The sequence below is a fragment of the Apium graveolens genome, chromosome 3, assembly GCF_009905375.1.
Source record: "Apium graveolens cultivar Ventura chromosome 3, ASM990537v1, whole genome shotgun sequence".
In the NCBI taxonomy this organism is placed as follows: Eukaryota; Viridiplantae; Streptophyta; class Magnoliopsida; order Apiales; family Apiaceae; genus Apium; species Apium graveolens.
Window position 1 is genome coordinate 171192467 of NC_133649.1, and position 15411 is coordinate 171207877.

A 15411-nucleotide genomic window follows, 5' to 3' on the forward strand; every position below is an offset into this window, starting at 1 on the left:
GATGCTCTTATAATATTTTAAATAACTAGGATCTTATTAAATTTTTTTTATCTAATGGAACCCGCAGTGACTACCCTTCAGGTGTGCACATGACAAAACTCACGGGTTCACGCAATAGCCTGAAAATCATGTGAACCAAGATAAACCCGCATTTAAACGAGAAATCCGTAAGCTAGTTAGGTATAATAGACTTAACACGTGGTTAGCGTGGTAGATGCTCTTATAATATTTTAAATAACTAGGATCTTATTAATTTTTTTTTATCTAATGGAACCCGCAGTGACTACCATTCGGGTGTGCACATGACAAACCTCACGGGTTCACGCAATAGCCTGAAAATCATGTGAACGAAGATAAATCGCATTTAAATGACAAATTCTGGCTCAGGCTTAATCATAAATTCTCCTCCCGTGGGATTCGAACCTGTGATCAAGAAAATAGTTATCTTTTTAAGCAACTGAGCCAACCCTTACAGAACCTATTAATTTATATTAATTTTAAGGAACATAGAATGATACTGCAACTATACTCTAACATTTATTTTATATTTTATAAAGTTTATAAAATTGATTTAGATTACATTTTAGTTTATTAAGTAGTAGAGCATACTTCTAAAGATAAATTTTTTAAAAATCACAATTTTATAAATTATTTAAAAAGAACCATACATATATATTTTTTAAAATTATTGTGAAACAGGTATATTTTGAAAAAAAATCTTTAATTATAATTAATTTTTTACTTCTCCGGGGCTTAATAATTTAATTATAATTAAAATAAAATAGTTAAATAAAAAGTACAAAAACAGTAATAATAGTTCGTATGTGTGTAGAGAAATACAAAACAGAGGGAGTAATCAAGTGATAGATAGATACAGGAGGCATACAGGGGGGATAGATATATATGACGTAGCAATTTCAATTGGCGCCGCCGGACGACCTAAATACTCAAAAATACAGTGAAAGTAACAAGCGATTCACGCCGGAGATACAACAATCGTCACCTCAGGTACTATATATACATATATCTCCATACTCTCTTGTCTTATCGATCCATACCAACACTTAATTGCTCTCTCTCTCTCAGACTCAGATAATCTGAGTCTGAGAGATGCGTGTCTAAGAGAGATTGTGTGGGCGAGAGAGAGAGAGAGAGTGCGTGCTAATCATAGTTTAAATTTGTGTTTATTTGCAATTTGTTCTGATTTATATTAGGAGTTAACACAGAAGTAGAAAACAAGTTTTTGCTTTGTTTGCTTTTCGATATACTGAGCCGAGGGTTCGATTGAGTTTCTTTAAACACTTACAACTGGGGATTTGTGCTAGTTGATTAGACAATGTCGAATTACTAATCAAATCTTTGTAATGAACTTTTTTCCTATAGGTTATTTTTTCAAAAATGGCAGAGCCTTCGAAAGTCATCCATGTACGCAATGTGGGCCATGAGATTTCAGAGGTATATTTTCCAGTTTAGTTAAGTGTATCTTCTGTTTGTATTATAAATTTTACAAGTAGTTTGAAGTTACATTTTTTAAAGTTTGTATCTTTGTGTTTGCTGTTGAAAAATCGTTAAGAAAATTTTCTCAATTATGATTAAAGTGAATGTCTAGTACAGTAGTGGTTCATGTTCAGTCGACTTTGGGAGGTAAGTAACATGGTTATCACGGCACCAAGTTGAGCCTCGAGACGAGTACCTTCAAGAAGAATTGTCGTAAAAAGTCGATAAATTGTTACATCTACTTACTAATATTTAATATATAATATAACTAAACATATTAGTTTCAGAATTTAAATCAGAAGTACTACAATAATAAGTTCAAAATAAACATAGGTACCACATAATAACATCAATATTCAAATTATCAAATATATCCAAGCAAATAGAAACATAATTATGATGAATATCAAGCCAAGTCGTCTATTTTAATATCGTTTTCATCTCCATCTTTTTCTTGTGTACTGTCATTTGGTTCATGGTACAGCACAATTATGGTTATGAAGGCCCCAAGTTGGGCTTCGAGACTCTCGGAGAACCTTCACATCTACTAGTCGATGACAAGTTGGGCTTTGAGTCTCTTGGCGCCGGAGTACCTTCGCGTCGACTAGTTGCTGACTAGTCGTCGACTAGTCAATGGTCAGTAATTGTATGAAGTTTTTTTTTTGTCACCACTAATGTGTTGGATTTACCGATTTAGTAAAAGAATCGAGCGACAATCAAATCAAACTCCTTGGAGCTGTACCAACTCCTCTTCAACAAGTAGTATTCTAAGCGTTTTGACATCCGGCGATTGGAAGTATGATAAACAATCACATTTACATGTTACCATACAGTGTGTTTACCTGCATTTCCAGGATCATTTTAATACCTATAGTGGCGTGCCCATAGATATTTGGGACTTGCTCTTTCGATCCACCGTAAATTCCGTGTCTTATATTTTTCTTCTTCTTCTTCGTCTTCTCTCTGTTAATAAATACTCGTATCAGAATAAGAAAGAAGTTATATAATCACAGGGAGGTGGGTTTGCCGAAATTGGATTGGCTAGCAAAAAAGTGGCCTGAATGTGGCAATATTATCTCATGATTCCGTAGTATAATTTCTACTAATAAACAAAGATTTAATAACAAATAAGAGAGAGATACATAAATTTGGAGCATATTTGAACGTGTGATATACGTAAGCCTGCCATATAACGTAAGTATAATATTGTTTCTGACATAAGTTTTTTCTTCCTCAAACAAATGGCCAATTGAGTTGTTTTTCTTTATTGCGTTTCTTTTACTTGAAAAGAATAGCAACTTATAGTGGTAACTGCAGTGAAGAAAACTATAAGTCAACAAGTATCACTTTTTAGTTACTGAACAATATCGTAGACAGAAAGAAGATGGTACAGGCGGCACTTCCGTCTAAGTTGCTAAGTGTTGCGTGTTTGAGCTTAGTAGTGTTGAAGTGTTTTTTGTCGGACACTGTTATCCACTTAGTATGTTACATTGGTTTTGCAGAATGATTTGCTTCAGCTATTTCAGCCTTTTGGAGTTATTACCAAACTGGTGATGCTTCGTGCAAAAAATCAGGTATGTTCTCTGCTGCTATATGAAAGGAGCTTCATTTAACAAGGGCTAGGTAGGTTTTAGCAATGCACTTATCTACGAACTTGGTTGCAGGCTCTTCTCCAAATGCAGGATGTGACTACAGCCGTGAATGCATTACAGTTCTACACAAATGTTCAGCCAAGCATAAGGTATGATTTTATTTATATATGAATAAATTTTCGTAAAATAACACTTGCATTATCCACTTCGCATGCATATCTGTTATCTTACCATGTCTTTTTTCATTTGGAATCTCTTGAGTGGTTGCTCAATGTCTGACTGTTACATCCAGGGGAAGGAATGTTTACATTCAGTTTTCGTCACACCAAGAACTCACTACTGTCGAACAAAATGCACAAGGACGGGGAGATGAGGTTAGTATTCTGTATTGGCAGATGAGCCCTTTATATGCATGTATGTTGAAATAGCTCCTGGTTGAAGTATTTGATAGTGTTTTTGGTAATGACGCCTTACGAGAAGGATAAACAAAAACATACTTCTACTTGAATACTGTGTTTTGTGTCGTGAAATGTGTATATAAAACCTCAATTTTCCCTTGATCTGCCAAAAAATGTGTGATTTGTAGTTGGGCATTTAAGTTTTTAACCTAGTATATTACAAATTAATTTAAAGCTAGTTTATGGGAATAGTTAATTAATTAAGCATTTGTAGACTGCAATCTTTATCCACATTGCACCACTAATGATAACATCCATGTAGAACGATTGTCTCCAAAATTTGTGATCGGAAATTGTAGATCATTAGAAGTCCTTACTATTGTTATTATTTAAAAAAAATTACCGGTATATCTGCGATGTAAGTTTTCCTCTTGCCATAAACATAGGTTAGGTTTTTCCATATTAAACAGTTGTTGCCAGTGTCTCCACATGTATGTTCGTGGATGTGTAAATCCCTTGTTCAGTGTTGTTCCCTAAAGACCGTATATTCAGTCATCACCACATAGTTTCACCTCTATCCACGTGTTTATGCGTACAGCTAAGGATTGTGGGAGGTAGAATGTTGACAACCTAGTTTCGAATCCCATGTAAAGGAGTTGAATTATGCATGAAAAACAAATAAAACTACAATTTTAAATATTCGAGGACCATACCTTGATTCTACTAGATCAGACCTTCTACAAAGAGCAGTCAAACATAATTCACTTTTTTTAGTTGCTTTTAAAACTCTAAATTCGCTGGGCCTGAGTGCATTCTTTTAAACACTTGTTCACCCTGTTTGAAAGAATATTTTGATGGAGATAGTAGTTCATACTTGTTATATACTCAGACACTGTTTTGAAATATATTTACTTTGAAGTAGAAAGAAATTTTCTCTTTCCTTATCTACTACATTCCACAATAAAAATCCTAGTTTTTCCCCACACTTTGATGTGCATAAAGAGATGCTTGTAGAATCCCCCCCCCCCTTCATGTTTATGTTCTTTCATTAACAAAAAGGAAAAAAAATATTGTTTTAGGACGTTTATCATGAGAGGAAGGAAGTATTTTGTATTAAATCTTCAAGCAAGTAATTATATTTCAGAATCTGATGTGGAGGATCATAAATGGGATTGGCAATTATTTTCACCAAGTTTTCAGGCTATATAACATATTGACATGTTTGCTCCCACTTCTTGTGAAGTTGTCTTGATCTGGTTATTTGCCTTCTGTGCTAACCAATTGCAAGGATGCTTTAAGCTTTTGTTATGGACAAGGGAGGCGATCTCGTGTTTGCTTTTTTATGAATACGTTTTCTTGCCTTCTATAATAACGATAGTATAGCTATGTCTTGGATGATGTCTGAGATCTTTCGAAGCTCGACGTCCTACTGATTCCTCTTTTTTTAATGCTAAACCGAAGCAATTACAACAATACTGGATGATTACCAATTAAAGTACTTTTAGTGGCTCTTTTACTGTTACCATTTTTCCTATTCCTTGCTAAACTGAACTCGTTTTCCTCTTATAGATGGTTTTTAATGTTGAATGTACTGGTTTGTGAACATGAACATATTTACATTTGCCCATATATGCTTTTGCGACTAATCTTAATGCTATATGCACTTGTGGTCAAAGTACTTCCCATTTCTCTTAGTCATGAATGTAGTGTCGTATGTAATATGTTAGTTTATTTACATCAGTCTCCATTTCTATCTATTCTTCTCTATTCATTCTCCTCTCTTCTCTCTCTTCTCTCTATATGTTGGTATGCTGTCGGACGACTTGGGATACACAGCCTAATCGAATACTCTTAGTTACAATCCATCACATGCTATACCCTATAACCGTGGAAGTGCTGCATCAAGTGTTTTCTCCTCATGGATTTGTGGAGAAGATCGTCACTTTTCAGAAGTCAGCTGGTCAGCCTTCTTCAAGTTTTCTCCTTTTTTCGTCTCTCTTTCTCATAATTTCTTGTTCAAGTTGTTTAACATATAAAAAGCTGGATATGTCAACATTTATTTTTGTCAAGTAAAGTAAATAAAATTTACATCTATGTTTTGAGATGTGGAATGTCCATGTGTCCCTTAACCCATGATCATTTGTTGGAGCTGTTTCAATTTATGTCCAAAGAACTATTAACAACCTTATCAATGTGCTTCTACTAACATTTTTTTACTTAATCTGTCGCATAGGTTTTCAAGCTTTAATTCAGTTTCAACTGAAGCAGAGTGCTGTTACTGCTAGAAACTCTCTTCAAGTATGTAATTTGTGTTGTGTTTTATATACTATAATGAACGAGACTATGAAGTTCTATATTGCTCTTTAGAAGACATTTTGACACTTCTTTTCCTTCTTAGGGCCGTAATATATATGATGGTTGCTGTCAGCTGGACATCCAGTTCTCAAAGTAGGTTTCGAGCCTTTTAGCAATTATGTTTATGTGTGTGCATGCAGCATCTGTAGTCTATATGTTTATATATATATATCCATCTCGCTCATATTTTGATGTCATCATTTACAATTCATACATCTTATTGTCCCAGCCTTGATGAATTACAAGTGAACTATAATAATGAGAGATCAAGGTAAGTCTTTTGGCCTACTAATTTAAATTTCCGGGTGGGTTAATGTATCAAGTCATTGACATGCTGTTCTTCATATATGATCAGGGATTTTACAAATCCATCTCTTCCTTCAGAACAGAGAGGCAGATCCTCGCAAGTAAGTTTATTCCCTAATTCAGTATCATATATATTTGGGGGCCCCATTATGCACTAAACATTTGAATTCTTTTTTCTTTGCATTAGCCTGGTTATGGTGATGCAGGTGGTGTGTATGGCTTTCAACCTCCTGGAGTCAGGCCAGGTACTAAGTTTTCTGGTTGCACTGTTTTTGTTTCTCTTTTAATCTACTCTAGCTATGTTCTAACTTTTTTTATTTGCCTCTTGTCCCAGTTGGATTCCCGCAGGTGGGTATTGCTCGGATCATGTTTTAAGACCTTTGTGAGATGTTTATATCAGAGCCTGGGAGTTGCTGTTAGACTTAACTATACACTCTTTTTACTAGTACACAGTGCAGGACATTTGAAGAACACTATATAGAGGGGATATACACCTGATATATACTTCTTAACTGAGAATTGGTATAACCACAATAAATAGACAGATGTATTCTCAATATACCCGAAATACTTGAGTATATAAGTAAAAGTAATACCACTTGTTTAGGAGAAGAAGCTTAAAACTAAAAGAAGTATTTTTTAATAATGTGAAAACTACATTTACCCATTATTTACTTACAACTAGGCTCCTCCCACGAACAAGTGGAAAAAAAACTCGTGTAATTACTCTACTATGTAATCTAAAATATTTCTAATAATCTTTTCATCCATTATAGTCAAACTTGACAGGTAATATACAGTAGGTAATATACAGTGATCTTTATCTGTAAATGATTAACTTTTTATTTGAAGCAATGGAGTCATGATGATGAATGTAAGGCCTTGATCTTCCTTAAGTGGATAAGTAACATTCTTTCTTACGAAACATTCTTGAAACTTACTTCATACACATACAACTATACAAGCCTCCTGTAATTTAATTAGAACTTGCTTTGCAAGTTTATTTAGTATTTACCCAAGCTATGTTATGGTAACTGCTAAGTCGGACATAAGTCTAAGACTTCTTTCTTTTCCTTTCAGGTCATAATTTTCTTAGTTATATTTATATTTGCCAAGAATACGGCGTTTGTCAGGAAGGTCATATAAGCAGTAGTAGTATAAGTACTATTAGTATATGGCAGTAGTAGTATAAGTACTATTAGTAGAAGGGCATTTCAGTCTTTTACTCTTGTATTAGTATAAGCAGACTACTGCTAGTATAAATAGACTATCAAACTTTGTAATTGAGTATGTATGATCAAATATTCAGAAAATGGAAATCAATTTTCCACCAATCTCTTTCTCTCTCTAGAATTCTGTTATTCTCTCTCTCTGTCTAACTGTTTCTTTCTCTAGGTTACTTCTCTCTCTAGAAATCTCTCATTCTGTGCTTGTTTCACTGTTGTCTACCTTATAAACCCTAGAAAATCACAAAACATACAAAAACTAGAAAATTACTTGTCAAGGCATGACAAATTGGTATCAGAGCTGTTGTTTTCGATCCACTGTTGCTTTCACTGTGTTGTGCACATTCAGGCGACTTGTGCGAGCTTGAAACCACAACAATCGCATTTGTAATCTCAGAGATCTGCTCAGAATCAGTTCAGGTGCTCTGTTCTTATGTTTTCTCTTACATCTGTTGTTTTACTGCAATTAATAGTTAGTATTGAAGCTGTTTAAGTAGATCTGTGTTCGTCTGCTTGTTTTAAGAAGATTACGGTTGAGTTTATTGAGGAAACATACAAAAATAGAGATTAGAGTACTGTTTGATTGTTGTCTGTACTATATAATCTATTTGAGGTGTGTATACTGATTTGATTGGAGTAAAGGAGATACAGTGCTGGTAGTTATAGTGCTGTTGGTATATTGTTGATTCTATATAATCTATTTGAGGTGTGTATACTGATTTGATTGGAGAAAAGGAGATACAGTGCTGGTAGTTATAGTGCTGTTGGTATATTGTTGATTGTTTTGAAGTTTTGGTTGTGTGTGGTGAGTGGAGGAGTTGTAGAATTGATTTTGGAGTTGGTGTCTACTAGGTGTTTGACTAATTGTGGAGGAGAGATGAATTACTATTGGAGTGGTGAAATACCTCAGAGTTCTACCCAAGGAACTTTGGACATGTTTCAGCAAGAGTTTCAGAGTCAATTGGCTGGAACTGATGAGAAACTCAGTAGGCTGCAGGAGCAGTTTGAGAAATTAGTGGTAGGATTGAACATGAATAAAGGAAAAATGCATAGGGAAACTGTTTATACCAGTAATGAGGAGGATGACTGTAAGGAGAACATTGCTCCTAAGTCTCAGGGTAAAGGCTTGTTCAAGGATCCTGTCCATGTAGTTACTGAAAGACAGAGGCTGTTTCATGATAACTACAAGCTGGAGGATGAGTTGAAGATGACATGAGTGCATAGAGAGCATTATACTGATAATCAGAGTCTGAAGCATCTCAAGTTATCATTTCCAGTATATAAGGAGGGGTCTGACTCTATGGAATGGCTAAGAGACTGTGAGGAATACTTCAGCATCTATGAAGTGAGGAGAGCTGCCATAGCAGCAATGCATCTCTCAGGAGTACCTAGATCATGGTACAAGTCCTTTATGATAGGAAGAGATGGAGTGAGTTGGTTGGAATTCTTAGAAGCCTTTATCTCAAGATTTGAAGAGATTGACACTGACTTGGTGTTTGAGAAGTTCAAAAAGTTACAAAAAACCAAGTCTGTTGAAGAATATTATGATGAGTTTGAGAAATGCAGGGGTCAATTACTGAAGAAGATTCCTAGTTTGACTTCTGAATATTTCTTAAAGAACTTTGTTGGTGGACTGCAAGGAGATATTAAAGGTATGATAAGATTGTTGGAGCCCAATTCCCTACCTTAGGCACTTAAACTAGCAAGGTATTTAACTCTTAATGCTCAGCCAAAGAGGTATAACTACTCTGAAATTAGCTATAAACCTAGTACAGGGAATTATTTGGCTGGGAAAACAGGAGCTACCGTTGGTAGTGGAGGAAACAGTGGTCAAGCTCCATTGTTGATTCAAAACAAGACTCCAGAAGTAGTAGCTTCTAAACCAAAACCACTAACTTACACTCAAAGTGAGGAAAGAAGGCAGAAAGGATTATGTTAATACTGTGATGAGAAGTTCAGCAAGGGACATGAATGTAAAAAACCTCAGAACTTCTTCTTGATGGTGGCTGAAGGTAATGGGGAGAACATAGATTATACTGAGGAACCCAAATATGATGTGTATCCTGAAGATGAGGATGAAGCACTTCTGGAAGAGGTTGCTGTGTTGTCATCCCTGGTGATGAAGTCAAATATAAACCTCCCCTGCAGTTCAAAGGGATGTTTAAGGGAAGAACAGTTAAGTTGTTGGTAGACAGTGGAAGTACTTTCAACTTAATTAGTCAAAAGTCGAGTAGGGAGATGGAATTACAGGAACAAGAACAGAAGCCAATACACATGAATTTGCCAAATGGGGGAGTGTTGGAGTGTGTGAAGGGGTATGAAGGCTTTTGTTGGCAACTGAATTCAAGGGAGTTTAAGGCTGATGTGTTTATTATGGATTTGGCAGAATGGGATATTATCTTGGGAGTTCCATGGTTGTCTCAATTTGGAGATGTTATTTGTAACTTGGAGAAACAAGCCTTACAAATATGGATGGAAAATGAGCTAGTTGAGTTGTCAGCAGAATCTCAACTGCAATTGGAGGGAAGTTGTCACCAGTTTACAAGTATAGTACCTACCTGGAAGGAGCAGATCATAGATAGCTATACAGATGATAAGGAGGTACAAAACATCATTGCTACAACTACTGTTGACAGGACTGGTCCACAACAATACTACTTGGTTGAAGGTTTATGGCAATATCAAGGAAAGTGGGTAGTTGGAAGTCAGGGAAGCTTGAGGAAGCATATTTTTGGGGAACTCCATAGTAATGGCATTGGAGGCCATTCTGGCATTAAGGTTACTATTAGAAGAGTTGCACACTATTTCTATTGGGCCACTATTAAGTAAGATATTGGAAGATGGGTTAGAGAGTGTGCAGTATGCCAAGAAACTAAAGGAGAAAATTGAAAGAAACCAGGTCTGCTACAACCTCTGTCAATTCCCCAAGAGCCTTAGAAGGAGATTGCAATGGATTTCATTACAGGACTTCCTAAATCATAAGGGTTTGAAGTCATTTGGGTGGTAGTAGATAGGTTTAGTAGGTATCCTCACTTTGTGGCACTTCGATCTTAGAGGGACTAGGGGCAGTTTCTGCAACATCCTATTTCAGCTAAAAGCTTGGCTCAATCCTTCTTTGATAACATCTATAGGCTACATGGATTACCAGAGTCCATTGTAAGTGACAGAGATAGCTTATTCCTGAGTGATTGTTTAAAATTTGTGGGACTAGGTTGTGTATGAGCACTGCATACCACCCTCAGTCTGATGGCTGTACTGAGAGGGTAAATCAATGCTTAGAGCACTACTTAAGGGGAATGACTGGTCAGGTTCCAAAGAATTGGGCAGGATGGTTAACTGCTGCAGAGTGGTGGTACAACACCTTTCACAACACTTTACAAACCACACCTTTTCAGGTTGTCTATGGAGTTAAACCAAGGCATTTACCTGGCCTTAAAAGAATGCACACTAATATATCTTCCCTGGAAGCAATGTTGGCTGAAAAAAACAACAGTGGACATCATTAAGGGAAATTCTAGAGGCAGTTCAAAGCAGAATGAAGAATTTAGCTGACAAGCACAGGACAGACAGAGAATTTTCTGTAGGAGATTGGGTTTATCTCAAACTACAGCCTTACAGGCAAATTACAGTTGCTATTAGGAAAAACTTGAAATTGTCAGCAAAGTTTTTTGGGCCTTATGAGGTGCTAGAAAGGATTGGCAGTGTGGCTTACAAGCTAGCTCTACCTAACACATCCAGAGTGCATCAAGTTTTTCATGTGTCTCAGTTAAAAAGAGCTGTTGGTCAGGCTAGGGTGCATAGACAGTTGCCTCATGTTAATGCACAAGGAATCTTTGAGCTTAGCCCACTCAGGAAACTGGATAGCAGGAACATTATAAAGGATCATAAAGTGATTTATCAGGCATTAATTCAATGGAAAGGGTGCAGTGTAGATGAAGCAACTGGGGAGGATGAGGAGCTACTCAAGTTAAATGTTCCAGATTTTACTATTTCTCCATGAGGTCATGAAGAATTTGAAGGGGGAAGGATTGTCAGGAAGGTCATATAAGCAGTAGTAGTATAAGTACTATTAGTATATGGCAGTAGTAGTAGTAGTAGTATAAGTACTATTAGTAGAAGGGCATTTCAGTCTTTTACTCTTGTATTAGTATAAGCAGACTACTGCTAGTATAAATAGACTATCAAACTTTGTAATTGAGTATGTATGATCAAATATTCAGAAAATGGAAATCAGTTTTCCACCAATCTCTTTCTCTCTCTAGAATTCTGTTATTCTCTCTCTGTCTAACTGTTTCTCTCTCTAGGTTACTTCTCTCTTTGGAAATCTCTCATTTCTGTGCTTGTTTCTCATCTAATCTCTGCTATTCTAGCCTCTATCTCTCTGTTTTCTTACTTGTTTCACTGTTATCGACCTTATAAACCCTAGAAAATCACAAAAACTAGAAAATTACTTGTCAAGGCATGACAACGTTATTGCTTAGTAAAATAGAAAATTCATAATGAAAAGTGTTCCCTATATGATATCTCAGAGCCAGATACTTAGTATACTGGTGCTAGTTGACACACGTACTTGAAGGCATTGTTTGTTAACAAGTTTTTATCTAAAACACAGTCTATAGCTAATCATCTGTCTGCCTCTTACCCTACGATGGCGGACAAGAAGATTAATGGATTGGGGATGTGGGTGGTGGGGGGGATGGTAATTTTTTAATTCAATAATTATATGTATGTGTTTGTATGTATGTATATATATATTTTATGTATATGTTTATATATATTAAGTTAGTTGTAAAAAAAATATATCTGTTTTTATTGAACCAGAGGATTTTAATATAAAATTAAATATTATTTAAGAATTTAGCAAATAGAAAGAACTAATAACCAACAAGTGTAAAAATAAAAAATACAATAAATTTATACTAATAATGATAATGTTAAAGCAATTTAATTACAAAACTAAATTCCATAATGACTTATTAGTATTATGTGTGAAAAAAACAGTACATAAATTGATATAATTCATAACTAGGGAAAGTGTTATAAAATATAGGTAGATGGATTCACATAAATAATATATTTGGTCTGTGAAGTGTTTGCAATGTGCTTGCCCTGGGGTACATGTGTATTATGAATCAGGGATTGTCTAACTGAATATCTCTGGTTCATCCTACGTGTAGATGGATAATGCTGCTGCAATTGCAGCTGCCTTTGGAGGTGGTCTGCCCCCTGGTATAACTGGGACAAATGACAGGTGCACCATTCTGGCGTCTAATCTAAATACTGATGTAAGTTTTCTCCTCTACAAAGATTCATTTATCTATTTTTTTAAAGGTTTTCTGGTCTGAATTACCATTTTTGAAGGTTTATTCACAACATTAATCCCATTGACTTTTTGCTGATAGAAAATTGACGAGAACAAATTATTTAACTTGTTCTCACTTTATGGGAACATTGTGAGAATCAAACTTTTAAGGAATAAACCTGATCATGCATTAGTTCAGATGGGAGATGGATTTCAGGCTGAGTTAGCAGTGCATTTTTTGAAGGTATGATGCCTCTATATTCAACAGCTCCTTTAATGTAACGTAAAGTTATTATTAATGCTTAATTTACTGGAATGATTTCAGTACTTTGTAAAAAAGAGAATCGCACTTTGCACCCTTTAAATTTAGCTAAAACTCAATTTTGTATACCTACTTCCAGAAATTGCAGTTCGCATCCCCATACTTTGAAATCCAATTCAATATGCACCTTTTTTCCTTAATTATTTAGCCCGAAATGTTGTCTCCTACAATATTTCTTATCTTTTCTCTTCAAGAATAGATCAAATATGTTGTTGAAGACAAGAATTTGGGCTAAAAACTTGACAAAAATTGGTAAAAAGATGCAATTTGAATCATATTTCAAAGAAGGGGGATGCAAACTACAATATCTGAAAGTAGATATACAAAATTGATTTTTGGCCAAATTTAATGGGTGCAAAATGTAGTTCTCTCTTTTTAAAATCATATTTAGTTGTTGTTAAGCGTATGCTTGATCAATGATCATGTATGATGAAACTGCCCCCTTCTTTTTATTCTTTATTCTTGTGGCTATATTTTTGTATTCAAGCAAATTTCTCAATATGTAGGACATATTAGTCAGACTGACTGGGCGAAACTGAAAGATTTTCTATCATGAGTAGCTATTGATTATTGAAATTTGGCTTCTACATTTTGCTGAATTAAACCAATGGTTTTAATTGGTATACAATATCATATTTAATTATTTAATGATATATTGATTATGTTCAACAAATTTACAAATACTTCTATAATCTATTATTATCATCTGATTACTGGTCATTGAAACCTATAGTAAATTAGAATCCTTTAGCTTGTATCATCTCTGTCCCAAGTACAGATTTTTCTTTCCAGTGCAAATATAAAATTTTTTGGACTTTATCTTTCCTTTACATTCACGTGTTCTACCGACACAGTGTGATTGGGAAGATGGGAATTTACTTGAACTTCGTTGTGAATCGGAAGTGTTGTTTGTTCTTCATGATATGCTCATGACCACTCTAACGATTCAGTTTCAGTGATATGGCCATGAGAACTGATAGTAAAGGATGGGGGTGGGTAGCCTTTAGACTTTCTTATCTGACTTGTGGATATGCACTTGGGTCAAGCTAATGTCGAAACTAGACATGCACAATCCACAATGTTGCAAACCAATTACAAATTCAACACAATATAAGAATCTATCAGAATTTGTCCGCGACAGAATTTGTTTTAAAAAGAAAAAGGAAAATGAAGCTCAACATACATTTAGAAAGACCTGTTAGGTGGTGAGCCGGCATTTTTCAGGCTTTTGCAAGGATAGATTGAACGGGATTTTTGGGATAATGTTTTCTTGTGCATATCTAGTTGAAACTGCATGATGGGTGTTGGTTCACTTGGCTTTTGTACATGACTTAACATTGAGCAGTTCCTAGATTGTTGTGACAAATGCTCTTTAATCTGATTGTTACCTGATGACCTTTCTGCATAATAATGCAGGGAGCAACTCTATTTGAGAAACGTTTGGAGGTAAATTTTTCAAAGCATCCAAACATTACAACTAGTGCTGAGACACATGAATATTCTAATTCAAATCTCAATCGCTTTAACCGTAATGCTGCAAAGAATTACCGTTACTGCTGTTCACCAACTAAGATGATACATTTATCCACCCTTCCGCAAGATGTAACCGAGGAGGAGATTGTTACCCACCTAGAAGAGCACGGAACAATTGCTAACACTAAAGTCTTTGATATGAATGGAAAGAAACAGGCCCTTGTGATGTTCGAAACTGAGGAGCAAGCTACCGAGGCCCTAGTTTGCAAGCATGCTACATCCCTCGGTGGTCAAATGATCAGGATTTCTTTTTCGCAGTTGCAGAATATATGATGATGTGCCATGTGAAACACAGTTAGGTATTCTTATTGGCTATGAACTGAAGGCATTTTCCGGCACAAGGACATGTTCTTAAAAATTGTGTCTTTTGTTGTATCTTTAGCTCTACTGTGATGCTGTAGTGGATATCTTTGCTCCTGACTTTGTATGATGATTCCCCTCATCCTTCTAGGTTAGGAGTTGTTTGCTATACAGGGCATCCAAGTTTTTTAGGAACGAAAACAATTGGAAGTAGAGAGAGATGAAATGAGGTTATGTTACTTGCACCAACTCCTGAGTTTGTAATGACAAAATGAGAGGAAGAACAGAGATGGATGAAATCAAAATGATAAATAAAAAGTATTCTTTTCCTCCTACCTAAAACAAGCCATTATAGTGAAATTTACTTATTTTAACCTGTACCGTTTGCCCGTCTACCACCCTTCTCTTTTAAAATTAGGTCTGGGAACTGGATCTTCGCCATTGTATTTGTTTTGAGCAGACTTGGTTCAGGCATTTGCACTATTAACAAGTGTATATCTCTGTGTGTTTGCAAGATAATAGCTACTTAGAAGTGTAATATTTTGGAATGCTTTTCTTAAATTGGCTTTCTTTATAGAGT

At 35.4% G+C, this 15411-nt stretch overlaps 1 protein-coding gene across 1 annotated transcript; it reads left to right on the forward strand.

The window, feature by feature from the left end:
* Positions 1 to 844: 844 nt before the first annotated feature.
* Positions 845 to 15166, forward strand: LOC141712934 (polypyrimidine tract-binding protein homolog 3). Its single transcript, XM_074516065.1, has 15 exons — positions 845 to 1008; positions 1384 to 1455; positions 3000 to 3071; positions 3162 to 3238; positions 3382 to 3463; positions 5324 to 5447; positions 5721 to 5785; positions 5886 to 5935; positions 6072 to 6113; positions 6198 to 6249; positions 6336 to 6393; positions 6483 to 6496; positions 12552 to 12659; positions 12777 to 12920; positions 14415 to 15166. Exons 2-15 carry the CDS (start codon positions 1399 to 1401, stop codon positions 14802 to 14804), a joined length of 1335 nt encoding a protein of 444 aa, XP_074372166.1. The 5' UTR covers positions 845 to 1008; positions 1384 to 1398; the 3' UTR covers positions 14805 to 15166.
* Positions 15167 to 15411: the final 245 nt, after the last annotated feature.

What these genes read in the sequence shown, in the direction of transcription:
- LOC141712934 (XM_074516065.1), top strand. Translation starts at nt 1,399, where the DNA reads ATGGCAGAGCCTTCGAAAGTCATCCATGTACGCAATGTGGGCCATGAG. An exon ending in CACTTTTCAGAAGTCAGCTG is followed by an intron (nt 5,448 to 5,720) that starts GTCAGCCTTCTT and finishes TCTGTCGCATAG; the next exon opens with GTTTTCAAGCTTTAATTCAG. An exon ending in TATAATAATGAGAGATCAAG is followed by an intron (nt 6,114 to 6,197) that starts GTAAGTCTTTTG and finishes ATATATGATCAG; the next exon opens with GGATTTTACAAATCCATCTC.